Source organism: Oncorhynchus clarkii, chromosome 19, assembly GCF_045791955.1.
Source record: "Oncorhynchus clarkii lewisi isolate Uvic-CL-2024 chromosome 19, UVic_Ocla_1.0, whole genome shotgun sequence".
Classification (NCBI taxonomy): Eukaryota; Metazoa; Chordata; class Actinopteri; order Salmoniformes; family Salmonidae; genus Oncorhynchus; species Oncorhynchus clarkii.
Genome location: NC_092165.1, coordinates 40,282,798 through 40,306,000, shown reverse-complemented (window position 1 = coordinate 40,306,000; position 23,203 = coordinate 40,282,798). Strand labels below are relative to the sequence as shown.

The 23,203-nt window shown below is 41.1% G+C and overlaps 3 protein-coding genes and 1 pseudogene across 4 annotated transcripts; 1 reads left to right on the top strand and 3 right to left on the bottom strand.

Moving 5' to 3' along the window:
• Nucleotides 1-2,305: 2,305 nt before the first annotated feature.
• Nucleotides 2,306-5,354, bottom strand: LOC139374257 (ubiquitin thioesterase OTUB2-like). Its single transcript, XM_071115286.1, has 6 exons — nt 5,068-5,354; nt 4,867-4,944; nt 3,612-3,730; nt 3,411-3,495; nt 3,084-3,275; nt 2,306-2,790 (listed from the first exon to the last, which is right to left on the bottom strand). The coding sequence occupies exons 1-6, from the start codon at nt 5,068-5,070 to the stop codon at nt 2,584-2,586; spliced, it is 684 nt and encodes a 227-aa protein (XP_070971387.1). The 5' UTR covers nt 5,071-5,354; the 3' UTR covers nt 2,306-2,583.
• On the bottom strand, nt 5,206-9,961 carry LOC139374486 (uncharacterized; annotated as a pseudogene).
• A 6,527-nt stretch (nt 9,962-16,488) lies between these two features.
• On the top strand, nt 16,489-21,859 carry LOC139374255 (ankyrin repeat and SOCS box protein 2-like). Of its 2 annotated transcripts, XM_071115282.1 has the most exons (9): nt 16,489-16,566; nt 16,741-16,966; nt 18,252-18,421; nt 18,625-18,780; nt 18,910-19,155; nt 19,349-19,520; nt 19,606-20,200; nt 20,314-20,467; nt 20,580-21,323. In XM_071115282.1, the coding sequence occupies exons 1-9, from the start codon at nt 16,548-16,550 to the stop codon at nt 20,741-20,743; spliced, it is 1,902 nt and encodes a 633-aa protein (XP_070971383.1). In that variant the 5' UTR covers nt 16,489-16,547; the 3' UTR covers nt 20,744-21,323. The 2 variants fall into 2 exon arrangements, with proteins under 2 accessions (XP_070971383.1, XP_070971384.1); XM_071115283.1 differs by lacking the exons at nt 16,489-16,566; nt 16,741-16,966 and adding an exon at nt 17,647-17,914 and having other exon boundaries at nt 20,580-21,859.
• LOC139374256 (protein FAM181A-like) lies at nt 21,824-22,782 on the bottom strand. The gene has a single exon (XM_071115284.1). It carries the CDS (start codon nt 22,780-22,782, stop codon nt 21,949-21,951), a length of 834 nt encoding a protein of 277 aa, XP_070971385.1. The 3' UTR covers nt 21,824-21,948.
• Nucleotides 22,783-23,203: the final 421 nt, after the last annotated feature.

The window sequence follows — 23,203 nt, the reverse complement described above, 5'->3', positions numbered from 1 at the left end:
TCATTTTTTATTTTGTAAATTGAAATTTGCTATTGTAAATGTTAGCAACACCTCCGCCTTTGCGGGATGCACGGGGGATATGGTCACTAGTGTAACCAGGAGGTGAGGCCTCATATAACACAGTAAATTCATCAGGCTTAAGCCATGTTTGTCAGGCTAATCACATCAAGATTATGATCAGTGATTAGTTCATTGACTATAACTGCCTTGGACATGAGGGATCTAACATTAAGTAGCCCTATTTTGAGATGTGAGGTATCACGATCTCTTTCAATAATGGCAGGAATGGAGGAGGTCTTTATCCTAGTGATTGCTAAGGCGAACACCGCCATGTTTAGTTTTGCCCAACCTAGGTCGAGGTACAGACAGGCAGTTAACCCACTGTTCCTAGGCCGTCATTGAAAATAAGAATTTGTTCTTAACTGACTTGCCTAGTTAAATAAAGGTAAAATAAAAAAATAAACAGACACGGTCTCAATGGGATAGCTGAGCTGACTACACCGACTGTGCTAGTGGCAGACTCTACTAACCTGGCAGGCTGGCTAACAGCCTGCTGCCTGGCCTGCACCCTATTTCATTGTGGAGCTAGAGGAGTTAGAGCCCTGTCTATGTTGGTAGATAAGATGAGAGCACCCTTCCAGCTAGGATGGAGTCCGTCACTCCTCAGCAGGCCATGCTTGGTCCTGTTTGTGGGTGAGTCCCAGAAAGAGGGCCAATTATCTACAAATTCTATCTTTTGGGAGGGGCAGAAAACAGTTTTCAACCAGCAATTGAGTTGTGAGACTCTGCTGTAGAGCTCATCACTCCCCCTAACTGGGAGGGGGCCAGAGACAATTACTTGATGCCGACACATCTTTCTAGCTGATTTACACGCTGAAGCTATGTTGCGCTTGGTGACCTCTGACTGTTTCATCCTAACATCGTTGGTGCCGACATGGATAACAATCTCTCTATACTCTCTACACTCGCCAGTTTTAGCTTTAGCCAGCACCATCTTCAGATTAGCCTTAACGTCGGTAGCCTAGCCCCCTGGTAAACAGTGTATGATCGCTGGATGATTCGTTAAGTCTAATACTGCGGGTAATGGAGTTGCCAATGACTAGGGTTTTCAATTTGTCAGAGCTAATGGTGGGAGCCTTTGGTGTCTCAGGCACCGTAACGGGAGGAGTAGAGACAATAGTGGTTGAACGTTTCTGTCGGCTGAATGAATGACACCGGTTGAGCATTCCTACAGCATTTCCCTCCAGAAGCCATGAGAAAGTTGTCCGGGTGCAGGGACCGTGCGAGGGGATTTATACTATCGTTACTATCTGTACTTACTGGTGGCACAGACGCTGTTTCATCCTTTCCTACACTGAAATTACCCTTGCCTAACGATTGCGTCTGAAGCTGGGCTTGCAGCACAGCGTAAGGCGATCGTTCTCCTGTATACTATGAGTACAGCGACTGCAATTAGAAGGCATCATGTTAATGTTACAATTTGGCTGTTGGAAGTCCTGACGAACCATGTCCAGATAAAACGTCCAGAGTGAAAAAGTTGACTGAAAAAAAGTTGAGGGAAAAACTAAAAATATGAACAGTAATTAAAAAGTAAAAAACTTAAAGTTGTCAGGTAATAAAGTAAGCTTTGCAACAAGATGCACAGCAGCACGTAAACAAGTCTGCAAGTTGTGACCGGAAATGACAAGCAAATTAATAGATTTCATAGGCACCTGTATTTGATCACATGATGGTCGATCTAAGCTAGGAGCTGCACAGACTTACTTATCTTTCATGACATAAAACAACATTGTACCATATTTCATATCTGCCTTGACAGGAGCGAGTCAACATGGCCAGGAAGGTAGAAGATTGAATTCCACAACAGCAGAGAAGCAGCACAACTCTTGGTTTATGCAAGCAGCAGAAGCTCTGGAAGGGGGACCTGGATGATGTTTTGCTTGGTAAGACTACATCATTAAATTAGTTATCTAGGAGTGGGAGGTTGCCCCATGAGAAACACAGAAATAAGAGGGCCTTGCATAAATAGATCAGAGTAAACTGACATTTTTGTTTTTTTTAGGGGGAGGAAGGATGAGGAGGATGACGGGCAGCAGCAGAAGATAGTGAAGGTCACCCGATTTCTCAGCCTGTATTCAAGAATGTGATGAAGACCAAGTACCCCACACAGATGGGTAAGCTCTCCCTGCTCAACATGCCCCTACATGCTTTGGAAACGGCCTTGACCAGTGTCTCCAATCAGAAGAAAAGACGGAAACAAAAGAAAAAGCAGCAGCAGCGTTAAAAATGATTGTAGTCTCAATTAGAATGTTGGAGATTGAATTTATATAAATGGAAATACAGTGCAATTATTAACATTTTCACAAATGACTTTAGAAGATATCAGTCGTGTTTTTGAATAAATACTTTTTTTTGGACATTCAAGAAAGTCGAGCGGAGTCTACCGCATATGCGTTCACTGTAAATTACAAAACAATGCTAGAAACGTTTTTGTTTGAGAAACTTCTTAAATCACAATGTACATTTATTTGAACACTTAACTACCGGTAAACCTGAGATAAGTGGAGGCCTTCATCAAGCCCCTCAATGGCAATGTGGGTAGAGAATGTCATAGTGGGCTGTTTTGTATAGGAGGTGTAGGCAGGGCTCCGCTCCCTCTGGAATCGTGTGGTGGGCCAGGCGGTGTCCGTCTCCCCCCTCCACGGAAGCAATGTGGATGCTAACTCCTAAGGCCTCCGACAGAGCCAGAATATCTACGTGATCACACTCCATCGCCATGGTTTCCACTTCCTGGATAAGGCAAGAATGGACATTGTAAGTATATAGCCAAGCAGAAACAGAGGCTACCAAAAAATTGTCATGTCCTTGATTGGTCCCTAAAACACCAATTATTTTCCATTAATTGCACCACCACTAGAGAGCAGCAGAATACTTTCAGACATTAGTTTTGAGTGGTGAGACTCTTTGACAAGAGGTCTGATTGTCTTTGGAGAAAAGTATCAGCAGCATCTGGCATACTTCCATAGCACATTAATAAAACAGAAGTTAACTGCAATATGGTCTTGAGCGCAACACATACTGACCCGAGTGCAGTAAACCTTGAGACTGGGTGCCTCCACAAAGTGGCTGAAGAAGTCGGCATGGTTTTGCAGGTAGGCTGAGGTGAGCAGCCTGAGGTATTGCACCATACTGTCGGAGGTAGTTTGCTCATTAAAGAGCTGGAGCAACGCGTCACCCTGCTCATCAGCTTCACATTGTTCTAGGACACCTACAAACTAAAATATGAATTGTCCAATAATTAAAACAGGCTTCAATTACATGTCTGACAGTTAATGTGACTAGTCATCTTTATTGTGAAGGTGCATTATTAGATTATTTTTAAAACGGTACAAAGTTAAATGTAAACTTACCATGTCAAGCATGTCTTTGAAAAAGCTCTCATCAAAGCCTGCAGCCAATAATTCTTTGCTACTTTGTTTCACTGTTTCTTTGAATCTGAGATATGGAGAGAAAATTATACATTTTCATCCATTATTTTGAAGTGGCCAAGCCACACACAGGTAAAGGGTCCAACACATGGAAAAATGTATGCATACTAGGAAGGAATTTACCTTTGCAAAGCTCTATCATTTTGCAACAATGATTCCAGGTGTCCAAAGCAGAGGGCTCTGTAAAAGCAATTACCATCGCCCCTGATTTTCCTCATGTACTTATACTGGCTGCAAATCTCCTGCAAAACAAATAAGAGATGTGTCGGTGAATTTGACAAATTCAAGTATTTTAGGCTAGTTAAATGATCTTACATTACTATGTATTTGAGTAACTAGTTAGTCCATTATGCAATTTGTTAAGTAAACTGTAAAGTAGTGTTAACAATGTAATTTACACTAAACAAATAAATAAACGCAACATGTAAAGTGTTGGTCCCATGTTTCATGAGCTGCTATTTAAGACCCCCCCCAAATAAAACCATCATATGCACAAATAGCTTATTTGTCTCAAATTGAGCACACATTTGTTGACATGCCTGTTTGTGAGCATTTCTCCTTTGCTAAAATAATACAGCCACCTGACAGGTGTGGTATATTAAAAAGCTGATTAAACAGAATTATCATTACACAGGTGCACCTTGTGCTGGGGACAAAAGTCCACACTAAAACGTGCAGTTTTGTCACACAACACAATGCCACAGATGTCTCAAGTTTTGAGGGAGCGCGTAATTGGCATGCTGACTGCAGGAATGTCCACATCTGTTGCCAGAGAATGCAGACCATCTGTATGGTGTGGTGTGGGCGAGCAGTTTGCTGATGTCAAGGTTGTGAACACAGTGCCCCATGTTGGCGGTGGGGTTATGGTATGAGCAGGCATAAGCTACCGACAACGAACACAATTGCATTTTATTGATGGCAATTTGAATGCACAGAGATACCATTACGAGAGGCCCCTTGTTATGCCATTCATCCATCACCTCATGTTTCAGCATGATAATACACAGCCCCATGTCGAAAGGATCTGTACGCAATTCCTGGAAGCTGAAAATGTCCCAGTTCTTCCATGACCTGCACACTCATCACACGTCACCCAAATGAGCACGTTTGGGATGCTCTGGGTCGACGCGTACGACAGCGTATTATAAGGAAATTGAAATACAACTCAGTAAAATCATTGAAATGGTTGCATGTTGTGTTTTTATATTTTTGTTCAGTATAATTCTATTTGTTTTGAAATATCTATCCAAAGATGTCAGAGATCCCACAGCAGACATGCAACGTTAAGCTTTGTGTTTAATAGCCTAATTTAGTCCAAACTTGAATTCACATGCTCGTGTGAGCCTTTTTCAATAGCTATATGAATAGGCATTATTACCCGATACTTTGCAGCTTCCACCTCCAGCAGATATGTAGATATTTCTTCTCTACTTGAAACAAACTGTCCTGGTTCCGTCTGTGAAGAACAGTCATTGGCTAAATTAAATCTAATATAAATCGTGTAGTGACAGTAGTAAAACATAATGCTTTGTTAATTCCTACGTTAAATCATGTTTTTGTTGCTTAAAGATAACATTACCATACTTGAGGCGTCTCAAAGAACAGTCGAATTATTTTCTTTCCACCTTGATGAGGATAGGTTAGCATGCTACAAAGATAAACATGGTTAGAGAGCTAGCTAGCTAAGTAGAAACAGATGTAAATGTTTTCAGAATTGTCATCCTGTCTCGCGGGCTAATCGCGTGGTAAAACAGAACACGACAGTTGTACGCAACAAAGAGACAATGGAATGAAAAGTAACATCGAGAGACATTCTAAAATTATTTCATTTTCGAGCATCATTCTTCTTCGATGAGGTTTAACTGCGATAGGCATCCAAAAATGTTTGCATTACCGCCACCTACTAGACTGGAGTAAAACTCCCTTATACTTTGCTTAAACAATAAATAATAATAATACATTTATATTTGAGCAACATTAACAACCGGATATTTAGAAGTGCCATAGTTAGTCCATTCAGAAGTCTTCATTTTTAAAACAGCAACCACAACTCATATTTATCTGTTTTTATTCATTTCAAAGAGACCGGTTTAAAGACATTTTGTCAGATGAACATTTTGTAATATATATTTTTTTAATGAATAAAGCAAACTAATGAACATTGGAATTCATCCTAACAATTTTTGAACATCAATCTTTGATTAGGGTATATGAGTAATGCATGTACAACTGCATGGTATAACCCCAACAATTTCCTTCATCAGCAACTTATCACCACAAACTATACTATTATAACAGTATTACAACAACCTTAAATACAAATGTAAAGTAACTTTTTAGTTGTGTTTTACTGTTAATGTTTTTCAGTGATCCTCTGTTCTCTGGCACTCGTCTATCCGTCATGTTGCTCTCTTCTCTGTCTGCCCTCTCCTGAATGTATTCCTGTAAATATGGTAAGTAATAAAATAAATTGTTAGTTGCAATCTTGCTTTGGGAAATATAATATGATTAAACTATACAAAATCTTTATTTTGGAAGAAATCATGGATAATAATACATTCTAAATAAAGTATACTTTATAAATGAGAACAAATGGGATCTCGGTCAAGGTAATTACTAATACATAACAATGCAATTAGACATTACCTTTACCATATCCATCATTGTCAGCATGTCCATTTCTTCCAGAAGCCCATAGTGGTGTAAGTAGCACTGTTCTGCAAGTTTTTTCACAGCTCTAAGCAAGCTACCCACTTCCTCAACCTGACAAGAGAGGTGGAGTGGAGGTTATTGTGACATTATTATTGGTTACTATTGAGTTAATGTCAAATGGTGGCGGTGCTCAGACCTGGTCTCGGGACTGGCCTTGGTGCATCGTCAGGTTAATCTCAGTCTGTTTGTTTTTCTCCTTGGCTCTATCCCACTGGGTAAACAGTTCAGACAGCTCCCTGTTCCTCATCTCATCTGCCTCAGAGGGAAAGAAGACAACACAGTCTAACCTGGCCCCAGACAATTCATGAACCAAAACCAAATGGTTTATCATTAGCACATACAGTGCCTTGCGAAAGTATTCGGCCCCCTTGAACTTTGCGACCTGTTGCCACATTTCAGGCTTCAAACATAAAGATATAAAACTGTATTTTTTTGTGAAGAATCAACAACAAGTGGGACACAATCATGAAGTGGAACGACATTTATTGGATATTTCAAACTTTTTTAACAAATCAAAAACTGAAAAATTGGGCGTGCAAAATTATTCAGCCCCTTTACTTTCAGTGCAGCAAACTCTCTCCAGAAGTTCAGTGAGGATCTCTGAATGATCCAATGTTGACCTAAATGACTAATGATGATAAATACAATCCACGTGTGTAATCAAGTCTCCGTATAAATGCACCTGCACTGTGATAGTCTCAGAGGTCCGTTAAAAGCGCAGAGAGCATCATGAAGAACAAGGAACACACCAGGCAGGTCCGAGATACTGTTGTGAAGAAGTGTAAAGCCGGATTTGGATACAAAAAGATTTCCCAAGCTTTAAACATCCCAAGGAGCACTGTGCAAGCGATAATATTGAAATGGAAGGAGTATCAGATCACTGCAAATCTACCAAGACCTGGCCGTCCCTCTAAACTTTCAGCTCATACAAGGAGAAGACTGATCAGAGATGCAGCCAAGAGGCCCATGATCACTCTGGATGAACTGCAGAGATCTACAGCTGAGGTGGGAGACTCTGTCCATAGGACAACAATCAGTCGTATATTGCACAAATCTGGCCTTTATGGAAGAGTGGCAAGAAGAAAGCCATTTCTTAAAGATATCCATAAAAAGTGTCGTTTAAAGTTTGCCACAAGCCACCTGGGAGACACACCAAACATGTGGAAGAAGGTGCTCTGGTCAGATGAAACCAAAATTGAACTTTTTGGCAACAATGCAAAACGTTATGTTTGGCGTAAAAGCAACACAGCTCATCAGCCTGAACACACCATCCCCACTGTCAAACATGGTGGTGGCAGCATCATGGTTTGGGCCTGCTTTTCTTCAGCAGGGACAGGGAAGATGGTTAAAATTGATGGGAAGATGGATGGAGCCAAATACAGGACCATTCTGGAAGAAAACCTGATGGAGTCTGCAAAAGACCTGAGACTGGGACGGAGATTTGTCTTCCAACAAGACAATGATCCAAAACATAAAGCAAAATCTACAATGGAATGGTTCAAAAATAAACATATCCAGGTGTTAGAATGGCCAAGTCAAAGTCCAGACCTGAATCCAATCGAGAATCTGTGGAAAGAACTGAAAACTGCTGTTCACAAATGCTCTCCATCCAACCTCACTGAGCTCGAGCTGTTTTGCAAGGAGGAATGGGAAAAAATTTCAGTCTCTCGATGTGCAAAACTGATAGAGACATACCCCAAGCGACTTTCAGCTATAATCGCAGCAAAAGGTGGCGCTACAAAGTATTAACTTAAGGGGGCTGAATAATTTTGCACGCCCAATTTTTCAGTTTTTGATTTGTTAAAAAGGTTTGAAATATCCAATAAATGTCGTTCCACTTCATGATTGTGTCCCACTTGTTGTTGATTCTTCACAAAACAATACAGTTTTATATATTTATGTTTGAAGCCTGAAATGTGGCAAAAGGTCGCAAATTTAAAGGGGGCCGAATACTTTCGCAAGGCACTGTATACAGTGTACATGCATTTCTAAGCATGTATTTATATGTCTGACCAGCTTGTTGGTGTTGTGCTCCTGCTTCAGACTGTCCAGGCTGTGCTGGCCCTGCTCCAGCTCCTCCACCAGCTGGCCCAGGTGCTCCACCAGATGGGTGAGGGACAGGGTCTCAAGGCGTCGGATGATGGTCATCACCAGGGAGTCTGCCCCTTACTCCAGGTGATCTACATTCACAGTCAGATAAGGAAACAAACATACTTATTGTATTGTACCTCACTTACAACATACACTGTATACTTTGTTTATTAATTGGAAAGAGCACTCAAATGTCTCAATATTTCTGCCAAACATTAGATTTCCAGATCCAGGTATAATTGATTCAACTAAAAGTCAAACAACTTACTCTCTGGGAAGAAATCTAAAATGTTCATCATGTAGTCTTCGTACATTTTGTGCTTGGTCACCTTATCCTCTAAATACTGCTGCCTGTAGGGGTTGGGGGGAAATATGTCAGGTAAAGAGAGTCCAAGATTTCAGGTGAGAATGATATGTCCAGTGTCTCTCCAGCTTTTCAGTGAGCTCCTCCTTCTGTTTCAGATCGTTCTGCTTCCTCGCTGCCTGGTACTTCTTCAGGGCCCGCCGGCGCAGTTGAGACCATAAACCTAGGGGAAAAATTCAAGAGATGATGTACACATAAGCAGGTTACTACTGTATATATTGCTGATAAGGATTCGGCTCTCTTTCTATTGTAGGTTCTATTTTGAACATATACAATATCTGTATAATTTCACCATGGTATTGAAATTCCTTCGCTCATGGTGAGTGGTGTAATGTAACTCACCGCCTGCTGTTTCAGCTATAGCCCTGCCCTCCTCTGTGCAAGGGCTTTGAATTCCTGCTGTTTCAGCTATAGCCCTGCCCTCCTCTGTGCAAGGGCTTTGAATCCTGCTGTTTCAGCTATAGCCCTGCCCTCCTCTGTGCAAGGGCTTTGAATTCCTGCTGTTTCAGCTATAGCCCTGCCCTCCTCTGTGCAAGGGCTTTGAATTCCTGCTGTTTCAGCTATAGCCCTGCCCTCCTCTGTGCAAGGGCTTTGAATCCTGCTGTTTCAGCTATAGCCCTGCCCTCCTCTGTGCAAGGGCTTTGAATCCTGCTGTTTCAGCTATAGCCCTGCCCTCCTCTGTGCAAGGGCTTTGAATTCCTGCTGTTTCTGTGCCAGCTGACAATCCACTTCATCCACCTCCACCTGCTTCTTCAAGACAAGGGTTCTCTGTAAGAGTTCATTCCTGTCTCCAGGACTCTGCTAGCGGCCTACATGGGAAATTAGTAGTTAAATTAGCTGTGTAATTAATACTTTAAAACTTTTATTTATGCTTTATGATCCCACTGCATTTCACCATCACTGGCCATAAGAATTATGCACATCAAATGTACAGTGCTGTGAACAAAATATTTGCCCCCTTTCTAATTTTCTCTACTTTTGCCTATTTTTGATACTGAATGTAATCAGATCTTCAACCAAAACCTAATTTTAGACAAATGGAGACTGAGTGAACAAATAACACATAAATGACATACTTATTTCATTTATCTCATAAACAAAGTTATGCAACACCCAATGCCCCTGTGTGTAAAAAGGAATGGCCCCCTTACACTCAATAACTGGTTGTGCCAACTTTAGCTGAAATTACTTCAACCAAATGCTTCCTGTAGTTGTTGATCAGTCTCTCACATCGCTGTGAAGGAATTTTGGCCCACTCTTCCATGCAGAAGTGCTTTATCTTAGCGATGTGTGAGTTTTCACACATGAACTGCTTGTTTCAACTCTTGCCACATCTCAATTGGGATTACAGTAGGTCTGGACTTTGCCAGGCATAATGGGACCCATCTCATCCAAAAAGGTATACTTTTGACTCATCTGTCCATAACATTCTTCCAAGAGTCTTGATGATCATCCAGGTGCTTCCATGTGCTTTTTGGAAACTTTAATCAACTTTTTGGATGAGATGGGTCCTGTTATATCTGGCAAAAACCAAACACTGCATTCCACAGAAAGAACTTCATGCCAACGGTTAAGCATGGTGGTGGTAGTGCGATGGTTTGGGGATGCTTTTCTGCCTCAGGACCTGGACGACTTGCCTTACTAGAATTAACCATGCTGCTCTGTATCAGAGTATTCTACAGGAGGATTTCAGGCCATTCGACTGTGAGCTGAAGCTGATGCGCAGCTGGGTCATGCAGCAATACAATGATCAAAAACATACAATCAAGTCTACATGAAAATTGTTAAAAAGCAACACATTTGAAGTTTTGGAATGGCCTAGTCACATTCCTGACCTAATCCCAATTGAGATGTGTCAGGACTTGAAACGAGCAGTTTATGCTTGAAAACTTTGCTGAGTTAAAGCAGTTCTGCATGCAAGAGTGGGCCAAAATTCCTCCACAGTGATGTGAGAGACTGATCAACAACTACAGGAAGCATTTGGTTGCAGTCATTGCAGCTAAATATGGCACAACCAGTTATTGTAAGGGGCAATTATTTCTTTACACAGGGGAATTGGGTGTTGCATAACTTTGTTAATTAAATTAATAAAATAAGAATGCATTTTGTTTTTATTTGTAAACTCAGGTTCCTTTTCTCTAATAATAGGCTTTGGTTGAAGATCTGATACCATTCAGTATCCAAAATATGCAAAAATAGAGAAAATCACAAAAGGGCAAATACTGTTTCATGGCACTGACTTATGTTTTGTGTGCAAATCAGATCTAATTAGAAATACTTACCTCTTATAACAGGTGTGTGATTGGCATTTTCATCTCTATTTCAGGGGGAATATATAGTTCAAGCGTTTAATGGCAGTGTAGTGCTAAAATTCTTAGTCCATTATAAACTTAACTTAAGCTGCATAATTGTGCAATATAATTTAAATGCAAATCATGATGCATCCAATTCTCATGGGCCTACGATATGATTAGACCTATCAATAAAAGTTTATCATGACATAAGGATTGTGGCCCAATGGTAGGCAAACCTCTAAGGGATTTGCAAAGCTAAACAGATGAGCTATCATGCATAATGCATAGGATTATAAAAGTTGATTGTTACATACCTAGTTTACTCAAATTGCGTTACAAAAATGTTTTTCATTATTTTTTCCACTTGCATTAATAGGAGGGTAGTCTTTATTTATAAAAGGAAGAGTCTGTATTTGTAGGTGTTGCAACTGAACTCCATTAAGTTTATAAAACTTAGCACTTGCACTTGTTGTGTTCCTGAAAGAATGGTTCCATGCACACGAACAAGAGAGCGACAAAGGTCTTTCCGGATTTGGGTGTACAACTGAACTTGTGTTACATGTTGCCCGGGAACCAGAGGGGAGGCAAGAGGGAATGCAAGGAGAGCGTTCTCCGTTGTCATAGCAACTGTGGGGAGGCGTTCAATTTCACAGATGGAAAGCAAGTGAAATGTACTCCATAAAATGCATACTTGCCTTGATAAGTTGTTGACTGACATTGAGAAATAGTTTGTGTTTGCAATCTAGATAGAACAATTATTATACATTTCATTTTTTAAATATAGATGTCCGCATGCATGGTCAATAATTGTTAGGTATCCAACCAGCTTGATCAGCACCAGCATTTTCTTAATCCTGTTTTGACTTCAGATACTTTTCCAGATACAGTAGGTATGGGTCTAGTTCATTTGACACTAAGAAAATGAGACGCATTTAATTTATGTCAGTAGGCTTCAGTTTCAATGAAACAAAGTATCAACTGAATATCAATTTGGGTTGCAACCAATGATATGTATTACACCTAGATGACTAGGGGCACTGTTTTGAAGCCACCACACAGCCATTTTGGTACTCTCCATTGTAATAACAAATATATACAATTTTGTAAGCTACACCACCGGTCAAAAGTTTAAGAACACCTACTTATTCAAGGGTTTTTCTTTATTTTTACTATTTTCTACATTGCAGAATAATAGTGAAGACATCAAAACTATGAAATAACACATATGAAATCATGCAGTAACCAAAAAAGTATACAAATATTTTTTACATTTGAAATTCTTCAAATAGCCTAATTTTGTCTTGATGACATCTTTGCACACTCAGGGAATTTTCTCAACCAGCTTCACCTGGAATGCTTTTACAACAGTCTTGAAGAAGTTCCCACATATGCTGGGCACTTGCTGGCTGCTATTCCTTCACTGTGCGGTCCGACTCATCCCAAACCATCTCAATTTGGTTGAGGTCAGGGGGATTCTGGAGGCCAGGTCATCTGATGCAGCACTCCATCACTCTCCTTCTGGGGAAAACAACCCTTACACAGCGTGGAGGTGTGTTGGGTCATTGTCCTGTTGAAAAAAAAATGATAGTCCCATGGGGGTGGCAGGTATCCTAGTGGTTAGACCATTGGGCCAGTAACTGAAAGGTTGGTGGGGATCGAATCCCCGAGCTGACAAGGTAAAAAATGTGTCGTAATGCCCACTGTTCCTAGGTTGTCATTGTAAATAATAATTTGTTCTTAACTGACTTGCCTAGTAAAATAAAACAATATATTTTTTTTAAAGCCCAAAACATATGGGATGGCAAATCGCTGCAGAATGCTGTGGTAGACATGCTGGTTAAGTGTGCCTTGAGTTCTAAAAAAATCACAGACATTGTCACCAGCAAAGCACCCCCACACCATAACACCACCTCCTCCATGCATTACGGTGGGAAATACACATGCGTCTCACAAAGACACGGCGGTTGGAAGGAAAAATCTCAAATTTGGACTCCAGACCAAAAGACACATTTCCACCAGTCTAATGTCCAATGCTCGTGTTTCTCAGCCCAAGGAAGTCTCTTCTTATTGGTGTCCTTAAGTAGTGGTTTCTTTGCAGCAATTCGACCATGAAGGCCTGATTCACACTGTCTCCTCTGAACAGTTGATTTTGAGATATCTTGTTACTTTAACTCTGTGAAGCATTTATTTGGGCTGCAATTTTTGAGGCTGGTAACTCTAGCGAACTTATGCTCTGCAGCAGAGGTAACTGGGTCTACCATTCCTGTGGCGGTCCTCATGAGAGCCAGTTTCATCATAGCGCTTGATGGTTTATGTGACTGCACTTGAAGAAACCTTCAAAGTTCTTGAAATGTTCCGTATTGACTGGCCTTCATGTCTTAAAGTAATGGACTGTCATTTCTCTTTGCTTATTTGAGCTGTTCTTGCCATATTATGGACTTGGTCCTTTACAAAATAGGGCTATCTTCTGTATGCCCCCACCCCCTTGCCTTGTCACAACACAACTGATTGGCTCAAATGCATTAGGAAGGAAAGAAATTATACAAATTAAGTTTTAAGAAGGCACCGGTAGTGTACATAGACTTGTAATCACTGGCCACTTTAATAATGTTATATAATGTTAACATACTGCTTTACTCATCTCATATGTATATCATGTATTCTATTCTACTGTATTTTAGTCAATGCTTCTCTGACATTGCTTGATCTAATATTTATATATTTCTTCATTCCATTCTTTTACTTTTAGATGTGGGTAATTGTTCGATACTACTGCACTGTTGGAGCTAGAAACACAAGCATTTTGCTACACCCACAATAACATCTGCTAAGTATGTGTATGTGACTGTCACGATCATCGTATGGAGGGGACCAAAGCGCAGCGTGGTTAGAATACATTTTTCTTTATTTCAGGAAGAACACAAAAACAACCGTGAGCGCTATATAAACAATGTGCTAAGGTGCAACATAACATAGACAATAACCCACTAAATACCCAAAGAAGATGGCTGCCTAAATATGGTTCCCAATCAGAGACAACGATAAACACCTGCCTCTAATTGAGAACCAATCTAGGCAACCATAGACCTACATAAACACCTAGATGGAAACAACTCCATACATCTACAAACACCCTAGATGAGACAAAAACACACATATCACCCATGTCACACCCTGACCTAACCAAAATAATAAAGAAAACAAAGAATACTAAGGTCAGGGCGTGACAGTGACCAATAACATTTGATTTGACTTGATAGACAGATAGACATTTAGTAAAATACCAAGTCCATATTGGGGCAAGAACAGCTCAAATAGCAAAGAGAAACGACAGTCCATCATTACTTTAAGACATGAAGGTCAGTTAATACGGAACATTTCGAGAACTTTGAACGTTTCTTTAAGTGCAGTCGCATAAACCATCAAGCGCTATGATGAAACTGGCTCTCATGAGGACCGCCACAGGAATGGAAGACCCAGAGTTACCTCTGCTGCAGAGGATAAGTTCATTAGAGTTACGAGCCTCAGAAATTGCAGCCCAAATTAATACTGCACGGAGTTCAAGTATCAGACACTTCTCTACATCAACTGTTCAGAGGAGACTGTGTGAATCAGGCCTTCGTGGTCGAAATTGCTGCAAAGAAACCACTACTAAAGGACACCAATATTAAGAAGAGACTTGCTTGGACCAAGAAACACCAGCAATGGACATTAGACATTAGTGGAAATTTGTCCTTTGGTCTGGAGTCCAAATTGGAGATGTTTGGTTCCAACTGCTGTGTCTTTTGTAAGACATGGTGTGGGTGAACGGATGATCTCCACATATGTATTTCCCACCGTAAAGCATGGAGGAGGAGGTGTTATAGTGTAGGGTTCTTTGCTAGTGACCCTGTCTGTGATTTATTTAGAATTCAAGGGAAACTTAACCAGCATGGCTACCACAGCATTCTGCAGTGATATGCCATCCCATCTGGTTTAGGCTTAGTGGGACTATCATTTGTTTTTCAACAGGACAATGACCCAACACACCTCCAGGCTGTGTATGTGCTATTTTACCAAGAAGGAGAGTGATGGAGTGCTGCATCAGATGGACTCCACAATCCCCCAACCTCAACCAAATTGAGATGGTTTGGGATGAGTCAGACCGCAGAATGAAGGAAAAACAGACAACAATTGCTCAGCATATGTGGGAACTTCTTCAAGACTGTTGGAAAAGCATTCCTCATGAATCTGGTTGAGAGAATGTCAAGAGTGTGCAAAGCTGTCATCATGGCAAAGGGTGGCTACTTTGAAGAATCTCAAATATAAAATAGATTTAGATTTGTTTCACACATTTTTGGTTACTACATGATTCCATATGTGTTATTTCATAGTTTTAATGTCATCACTATTATTATACAATGTAGAAAATAGTACAAATAAATAAAAACCCTTGAATGAGTTGGTGTTCAAAAACTTTTGACCAGTAGTGTATATAGGGCTGCAGCCTCTGATACAGTTCCAGGCTGTATCACATCAGGCCGTGATTGGTCCCATAGGGTGGCGCACAATTGGCCCAGCATCATCCTGGTTTGACCAGTGTAGGCCGTCATTGTAAGTAAGAATTTGTTCTTAACTGACTTGCCTAGTTAAATAAAGGTTAAATAAAAATAAAATAAATAAAAATGAAAATGGTGCAGGATTGCGTAACCGGGTGAAAGCCGGCTAGTGATGGCTATTTAACACTCTGATGGCCTTGAGATAGAAGATGTTTTTCAGTCTCTCGGTCCCAGCTGATGCTCTGCAATTTTCAGCAAATATAATTTAGCAAGTTGCTAATCCTGTTGTAAGGAGATATGTTGATAAACCCGTTGTTCAGAAAGGCAAACATTATGCTAGTTACCGTGGTGGTGGTATGTTTTAGGACGTAGGCCCAGTGGTAATGGTATGGGATTGGATTACATTTACTTGACTGTAAAGTTAGACAGAAAATAGCAATCAATCTAAAATGAACCCACAGCCTCAACCAGTGTTATTGTCTAATAATAACAGATCTTGGAAATATGCTTTGGGTGCTCTGGAAACCGAGCAGAGTAGAAATAGTGTACTGAGACTGTCAGAAAGAGCTTTGGGAATTACATAGATGGAAAAATTCTGCATTACCTGCATCATAAATATGTTTTAGCCTATATGCTTTTTTAAATATACTGTAGAATGCTTTTGACTTCCCCATAGATAGATTTGTAAAATTTCTAATCAAAGGCATTTCATTTTGGCAGGGTTAATCTTGTTATTTCTGGATGGTGACTGTTTATTTTCTTAAGATTGAGTGATTTATCTTATGTCACAAAAGTTGATGTATATTACCGGGGACTGTAATTCAAGCTGTTCTATGGGTGATTGTAATACTCCTTCATAACCTCTGCCATAACCATGCAAGCCTTCAAGACAGAGAGAGGCTTTTTAGTGAAGCAGAATCAAGTAGAACCAAACAAAGCTAAACATGTCCTTAAAAGGCATCACCACTGCTGGGGCTGCTTGCTCTCTGTCGTCTGGCAGCACAGATAGCTCTTTTCTCTCACATCAACACAGGAGTGACTGGCCCTGAGTTTACTCCACATGCGGAAAACGTATGACTGTATGTTGATACTGCTTAAGTTTGATACTGCATAAGTTTGTTGTGCGCTCTATCTCTCCCATCTTATTTCATGATTGTACGATTTTGAAGGGAAATTCTAACTTCTATGTTTGATGACTGAGTGGAATATTTTGTTTAATGATGAATTGATTCATGCTGTTAACTACCTTCCAGGTCCCTGTGTTGCAACTCCAGGACCAACAGGCACATCACTGGGCTACGAGGACAACAGGGAAGTGTTGCATAACCTAGTTGTTGAGTGCAACATGGTGACCACCAATGGGACCATCCCAGCCAGCCTGTCCAGAACACTATGCCAAAGACAAAATATCAATAACATGGATACCTCTAACTCTCGGACTCACCCCACTGCAATCCACTCATCCTTCAACTCTTTGAGGTGAGCCCAGAAAATGAAGATGTCTTTTTAATGCCTCTGTTCAAAATAATTGAGTGCATTATACTGTATCAGATGTGTAACAATCTGCAGGGTCAGGTACATGTTATTTCTAGTTAAATAAAGGTTAAATACAATTTTTTAAATTAACGTAGTTACATCAAAGATAAAGGAAGTAAAATTCTGAACCCCTGTCACTATGATATAGTGGGTTATACAACAGCTGTAGGCATCAAACTCTGAAGGGCATTATGTTGTATTCTAAAGCTGCAGTGTTCAAACCTTAGACAATAGTCACTTATGCTCATATTGTTAAGATTTCCATGCTGTCAGCATTTTTTGCACAAAAGCCATATGGTAAAGAAGGTGCCATTTGACTTATTTACCAAATGGGGTTGGGTTTATAATTTTGTTATAATAACCCTTGCATTTGTTTTTTTTTACATTCTCACGTTATTGACAATTCCAGTAGCATTAACACAATACCTTTTTCAAATGTATCATAATATAAAAACACCTGCCAGTTCAGTTAGGAAATGCCATAATAAAAAACTAAGGGGGTGGAGAACAGATTCCCAAGGTATCCTGATGCAATTTGCTTTTTATCTTTGAGCGACTGATTCTGGAGTGCCTTGACATATATGGTATAGTAGCCACCACCCCCAACACACACATGTCAATGCAGTCCTAAAATAATCTCTGAAAGCACAGCTGAGCCCTGGCTTTCCTCCCCCGCTGTTGTCATTGCTTCGACCGCTGCTCTGCCCCGTGTGTTCTCTACAACGCGTGTGGATCCGCTAAAACAATGACGAGATTTAGTTATTCTGAGTATCTATCGCAATTTTGCTATGGTGGGAACAAGGGCAACACATCTTTAAGCAAATTATCGAGCGATGAGAAACGGTGCGTTGAGCGGCGACGGCAGAACGACATTACGTCAGAGTCAGCGGAGTGAGTATTTTGCTACTTGTGAAGCCCTGGGCAATCGGCCTATCAGTGATTTTATTTTAGTTGCCAGTGGTTAGATAGATGGTTAGATGTAATGGCCATAATGTGTCCTTGTAAATGAAAATATGTTATCATTGATGATATAAGACCGACATTTTTCCTCGTTGTCTTTTTTATACACTGAAACAGAATACACACATTTAGTCCACGGGGATTCTACTCATTATTTAAAAACATTAAAAACGATTTTTTTATGAGAGAACTTGGTATAATAAACCTGCATCTATTAACCTAGATTCTGCATTGTCTCTTCAAGTAATTTGCCTTCCCTCTGTTGTAGGGATGTAGAGCCAATAGTGTTTGCCATCCAGAGAGGAGATGCTCAAACTGTGAATGAGCTGTCAGTGGCTGCACCACTCAGCCTGATGAAAGAGAACAAAGACGGATGGATACCTTTGCATGAGGCTGCATATTATGGCCAAGCTGAATGCATAAAGGCACTGATGAAAGGTACATGTTGAAAGCATCATTTTTACAGTCTATCAATGTAAATCCTTGCCTTTATTGTTGCGGTTGAATTAAATAGACTGGAGGATCATGAAATGCTGAAAAGAAGACAACATACTTTATATATTATCAAAGTTGTAAATGATGTTTAAGCATTGTGTGTTTACATTTGTGCATTGTAGCCTATGCATATATTTCTCCTCCAGCCCAACCAGGGTCAGTTGACAAGCGCACCCTCCAGGAACAGACTGCTCTGCTCCTGTCAGTTTCCGGTCAGCACTTGTCCTGTGTGCAGTGCCTTCTACAGGCAGGGGCAGACCCCGACATCAGCTGCAAGAACAAAGAGACCCCCCTATACAAAGGTACATCTCTCCACATAGTCTATAGCCTGAGAGTGGAAGATAATGATACCTCTGTTTTTAAATAGATGGCCTATTCTAAAGCATGGTATCTTCTGCCAGGCTAACCTAATGTCATCTGATGCCTTCCAGCATGTGAGCGGGAGAACGTGGAAATAGTGAGCCTCATCCTGTCATTCGGGGCCACAGTGAACCAGAGGTGTAACCGGGGCTGGACAGCACTCCATGAGGCAGTGTGCAGGGACAACATGGAGATCTGCGAGATGCTGGTTAGGGCAGGAGCCACCATTAACCCTCCTAATACCTACAGCATCACACCACTAATAGTAGCAGTCCAGCAAGGACGTGTAGATGCCCTACGGTACCTCATTAGGAAAGGTAGGGTTCACTGTATGTAGTTCTGTAATGTCTGACATGACATGTATGGCCACATAATGCATCCATGCTATATGGCTGTTAATTATCACCTTATTGAGACAGACAATGGCCTCTTAAAGTGATTAAGTGATGTGTTCTTATAACAGTCGGTCAGTTCTTTGCGATGTCTCTGACGTTGTGTTCTTTTCCCCAGGTGCTGACATTAACATGCAGACATGTGACGGTGCTACAGCCCTGTATGAGGCCAGTAAAGATGGCCACAGGGAGATAGTAGAGCTGCTACTATCTCACAACACAGACGCCAACAAACCCACCAAGACAGGACTCCTACCTCTACACATTGCTGCTCAGTATGGACACCATGAGTAAGTTAGAATGCACTATATGGCTCTTGTCATGTCTGTATTTTGTATTACTCTTATGTACAGTACTAATGTCCACTTGTTCCAGGATTGTGTCCCTGCTCGTCCCGGTCACCAGTCGGGCCAGAGTTCGCCACAGTGGAATCAGCCCCCTCCACCTGGCTGCAGAGCACAACAGGGACATGGTCACAGCCATACTGCTCAAGACAGGAGCCGACGTCAATGCCACACTATCCCACAATCGCTCCATCCGGTATTCGGATCACCGCACCACACCACTTTACTTTGCCATTGCCAATGGGAGCAGTAAGACAGTAGAAATGTTACTGAAAGCTGGTGCTAATCTGAGCCTGGACCCAGTCAACCCTCTACTAGCAGCTGTAAGACACGGTTGTGCCAGGATTGTCTCTCTACTGCTGGAGCATGGGGCCGATATTAACACAAGCATCCCAGCCTGTCCTACCACCTTCCCTGGTGCTATTGTACTCTGCCTGAATAACCTACCTCTTCTCAAGTGCCTTTTGGATAAGGGCTGTGATGCCCAGGCCTGCTTCAGATGTGCTTATGGTTGCGGCCCACATCCAGCACAGGACAGCATGGGCAGCATAGGTGTTGACATCAGCAAATGCACCAATGACATGTCTCTTCTAACCTGCACAGAACCTGCTGTCAGCAAAGTACAGGTAAGTCAAAGTAGGCTCCTATTGCCGTGATCACAATTATTATGGGAACTTGATTTTTCAAGAAGGCATGATGCTCATTATCTTTTCTTTCTGTTCATCCTAATATCCCTTAGTTTTGTGAGTTAATCTCATTACCATCCATGTGTAACTGGGAAGGGCCCGTCATAGACTTGCTGCTGGACTATGTTGGTAATGTTCAACTGTGTGCCAGACTCACCGAGGTCCTGGGCGGCCGGCGAGAATGGCCCAGCATCAAGGCCAAGTCATGTGAGTACATCTAGACACACACACACACACACACACACACACACACACACACACACACACACACACAAACAGGAGGGACAATCTAACACAATTTCCCATGCTGTTTCCTCAGTGTCATCCCGTCCACTGATGCACCTATGTAGGTTAAGGATCCGTGAGCAGGTGGGTGTGTCCAGACTCAGGTCTTTGGACAGACTACCCCTCCCAGACAGACTGCTGCAGTACCTCAGCTTGCCCAGACACAGCTTTGATGACTTCTGCCCCGATGGCAAATAAGGCTTATCAGTGTTCTGTGTTGTGCCTTATAGTATATTACCTGTTTACAGGAGTTTGGGCTGTATTTATGGATTAGTAATTATTACTTGATAGGGTAAAATGTGTGTAATGGCAAACTATGTGTGTGTGTGTTGTTTGCACATAGCATGTGTGTATGGAAGTGAGCTGCAGTTCTGAGTGGACGGGTTGACAAATGACAACAGATAGCCTAAAGCCACAGCAGTTGATAATCTCTGAAGAAGTGCAACGAAACTGAGCTTAAATGAAACTCAAGGTAAGCTTTTAAAATACCTGTGTCATTTAGATGTTTAGGCCCAGGCAAACAAATGCAGACAATCAGTTTGATGGTTTATGGAATGTACTTGTATATTCAGCACTAATTTTGTAATATGCTTTTAAAGTGTGTTTTCAACAGACCTTCTGCAATGAGTGTAGGCCTATATAATAGTCCAGTTGTTGTTGTAATGTACTGTAAATGTCAGTGCCAAAATGTATGATCCTGTATTGGAAAAGGTGCTGGAACCAAAGAAAAAAATCGAAACATCTGCATTTTATTTAAAAAAATAAATGTAAATTCTCCATTTAACAAGTATTATTTACAAACAGAAAATATCCAGAAATTCTGGGGGGGGGGGGGGGGGGGGAAACGTCACTGTCAGTCTGTTTACCTTTGTGGAAAAATATCAGTGAACTACAACAAGTCATTTCGATCAATTCGTTTTTAAATCAGTGTATTTTAGAAATATATAGCCTACACAAACACCATGAAGTAATCAACATACAAGCAGACCTTCCCTTCAGCATAGCTGATCACAAATAATCAAAGAATGAACAACTTCGAATGTCACTCCAATCCTATACCAACACATGTGAAGTATAGAATTAGAGAGAAGGATGATGAAGTATAGTCTACATTTTTCAGTTTTATACAGTGCTATGATTTTATCATGAATTCCTCTTAGATTATATGGAAGCCAAGTGGTAGGTAAACTAACGTTGCAGGTCTTCCGAGCAGAAACAGCTTATTTGGTCTGAAAGACTTAAGTGCCAATGACTGACTACTCTTAAAAAAAAGAGAAATACCAAGTTTTAAATAAAAACATATGGCATTGCAAAGTCAACTAATTCATATTTACATCTTCATTGTTGCTTATTTAAATGAAGAATTGCGTATTTAAAATGTATTTATACGTGCATAATTGTGTTTAAATGAAGCCAAACACGCTGAAAATCGATGAGGGGACCGTGGGTTTAGTCGGTATGGGTTTGACCACGACATGCGTTTGGTTATTATGTCCGTGTGCCATATCAGGCGTTTCAATTTCAGCCACTGGGACTTTTCCCCAGAGTCCCACAGTTGAGTGGGGAACAACTATGTGACTCTGGAAGACGTGGTGTCCATGGTACTGAAACGGACAGCAACCGCACACACTGACGTTGTGAGAGACCAAGTCCACGTTGAGCGGTTCTTTTTCGATAGAGCTAAGTCGATTGGATTGAAACAAGGTCGGTTTTGGTTCCTGGTGATTTTTGATTTTTTTTTCAACCCTATTGATTCGGGTCACACCTTGGCTCTTTTTCCATCCATACAGTGAAGGTTCTGTATTGGTTTGGGCTAACCGGGGTTCCTCCCAAAACGATGCAGGGAGTTGACGTTTCCTCATGGGTACCTGATCTTGCTTGCTGTTAGCACTGTCTGCAATTGGGTTCTGACCCATCCTTACGTTCACCTCGTCTTGCGCACCCGAACCCCCTTTTTCATTGATGGGCGTCATGCTCTGGTGAATTGTCTCCAAAGAATACGCGCTAGACTTGTCCACCAGGGCTTTGACGATGCCAGACTCCGCGGACCTGTGTGTGTGGCATCTGGGCATCCGAGAGTATTTCTGAGAAAAACGCTTGAGCTGTTTCTGCAGGTATTTCCTGTGGTCCACAGAGCGCCTGCAAGGGGCTGATTTGTCTAGAGCTGCTTTGATGTCACTGGATGCCAAGTTTACAAAGTTCAGTAACGTTTTCACTTCACTGTCTGCACTTGCCATTTTAAACAGTGTGAAAGTGTAAATTGTTTAATCCATACTACCAAAAAAGTCCATGCAAATGATATTCTTCATCTTAAAAATCTGAGGAAAAAGTGAATGGCATCATTGAGAAGCATGCGCAACCAAATTTGTTAGGGTAAATGGAAAACATATTAAGAACTGAATGTAGCCTACTTACATGATTCGTTGTTCATGAAGAATCCCTCAACAATTACACAATTACGCATGATAAAACAATAATTCGCCTACACAATTGCGCATAGCCTAAAAAAACATCGGTTGCAAGTTATCCATTCATATCCACAAATAGAACGTACCATGTCCCCTGTAGAGGATTCCCATTCCTGTCTCTCTCCCAGACGCAGTCTGACTGCTTCAACAAGTTGAATGAATATAAACTGCTTGTAGTTATGGTGCTTTC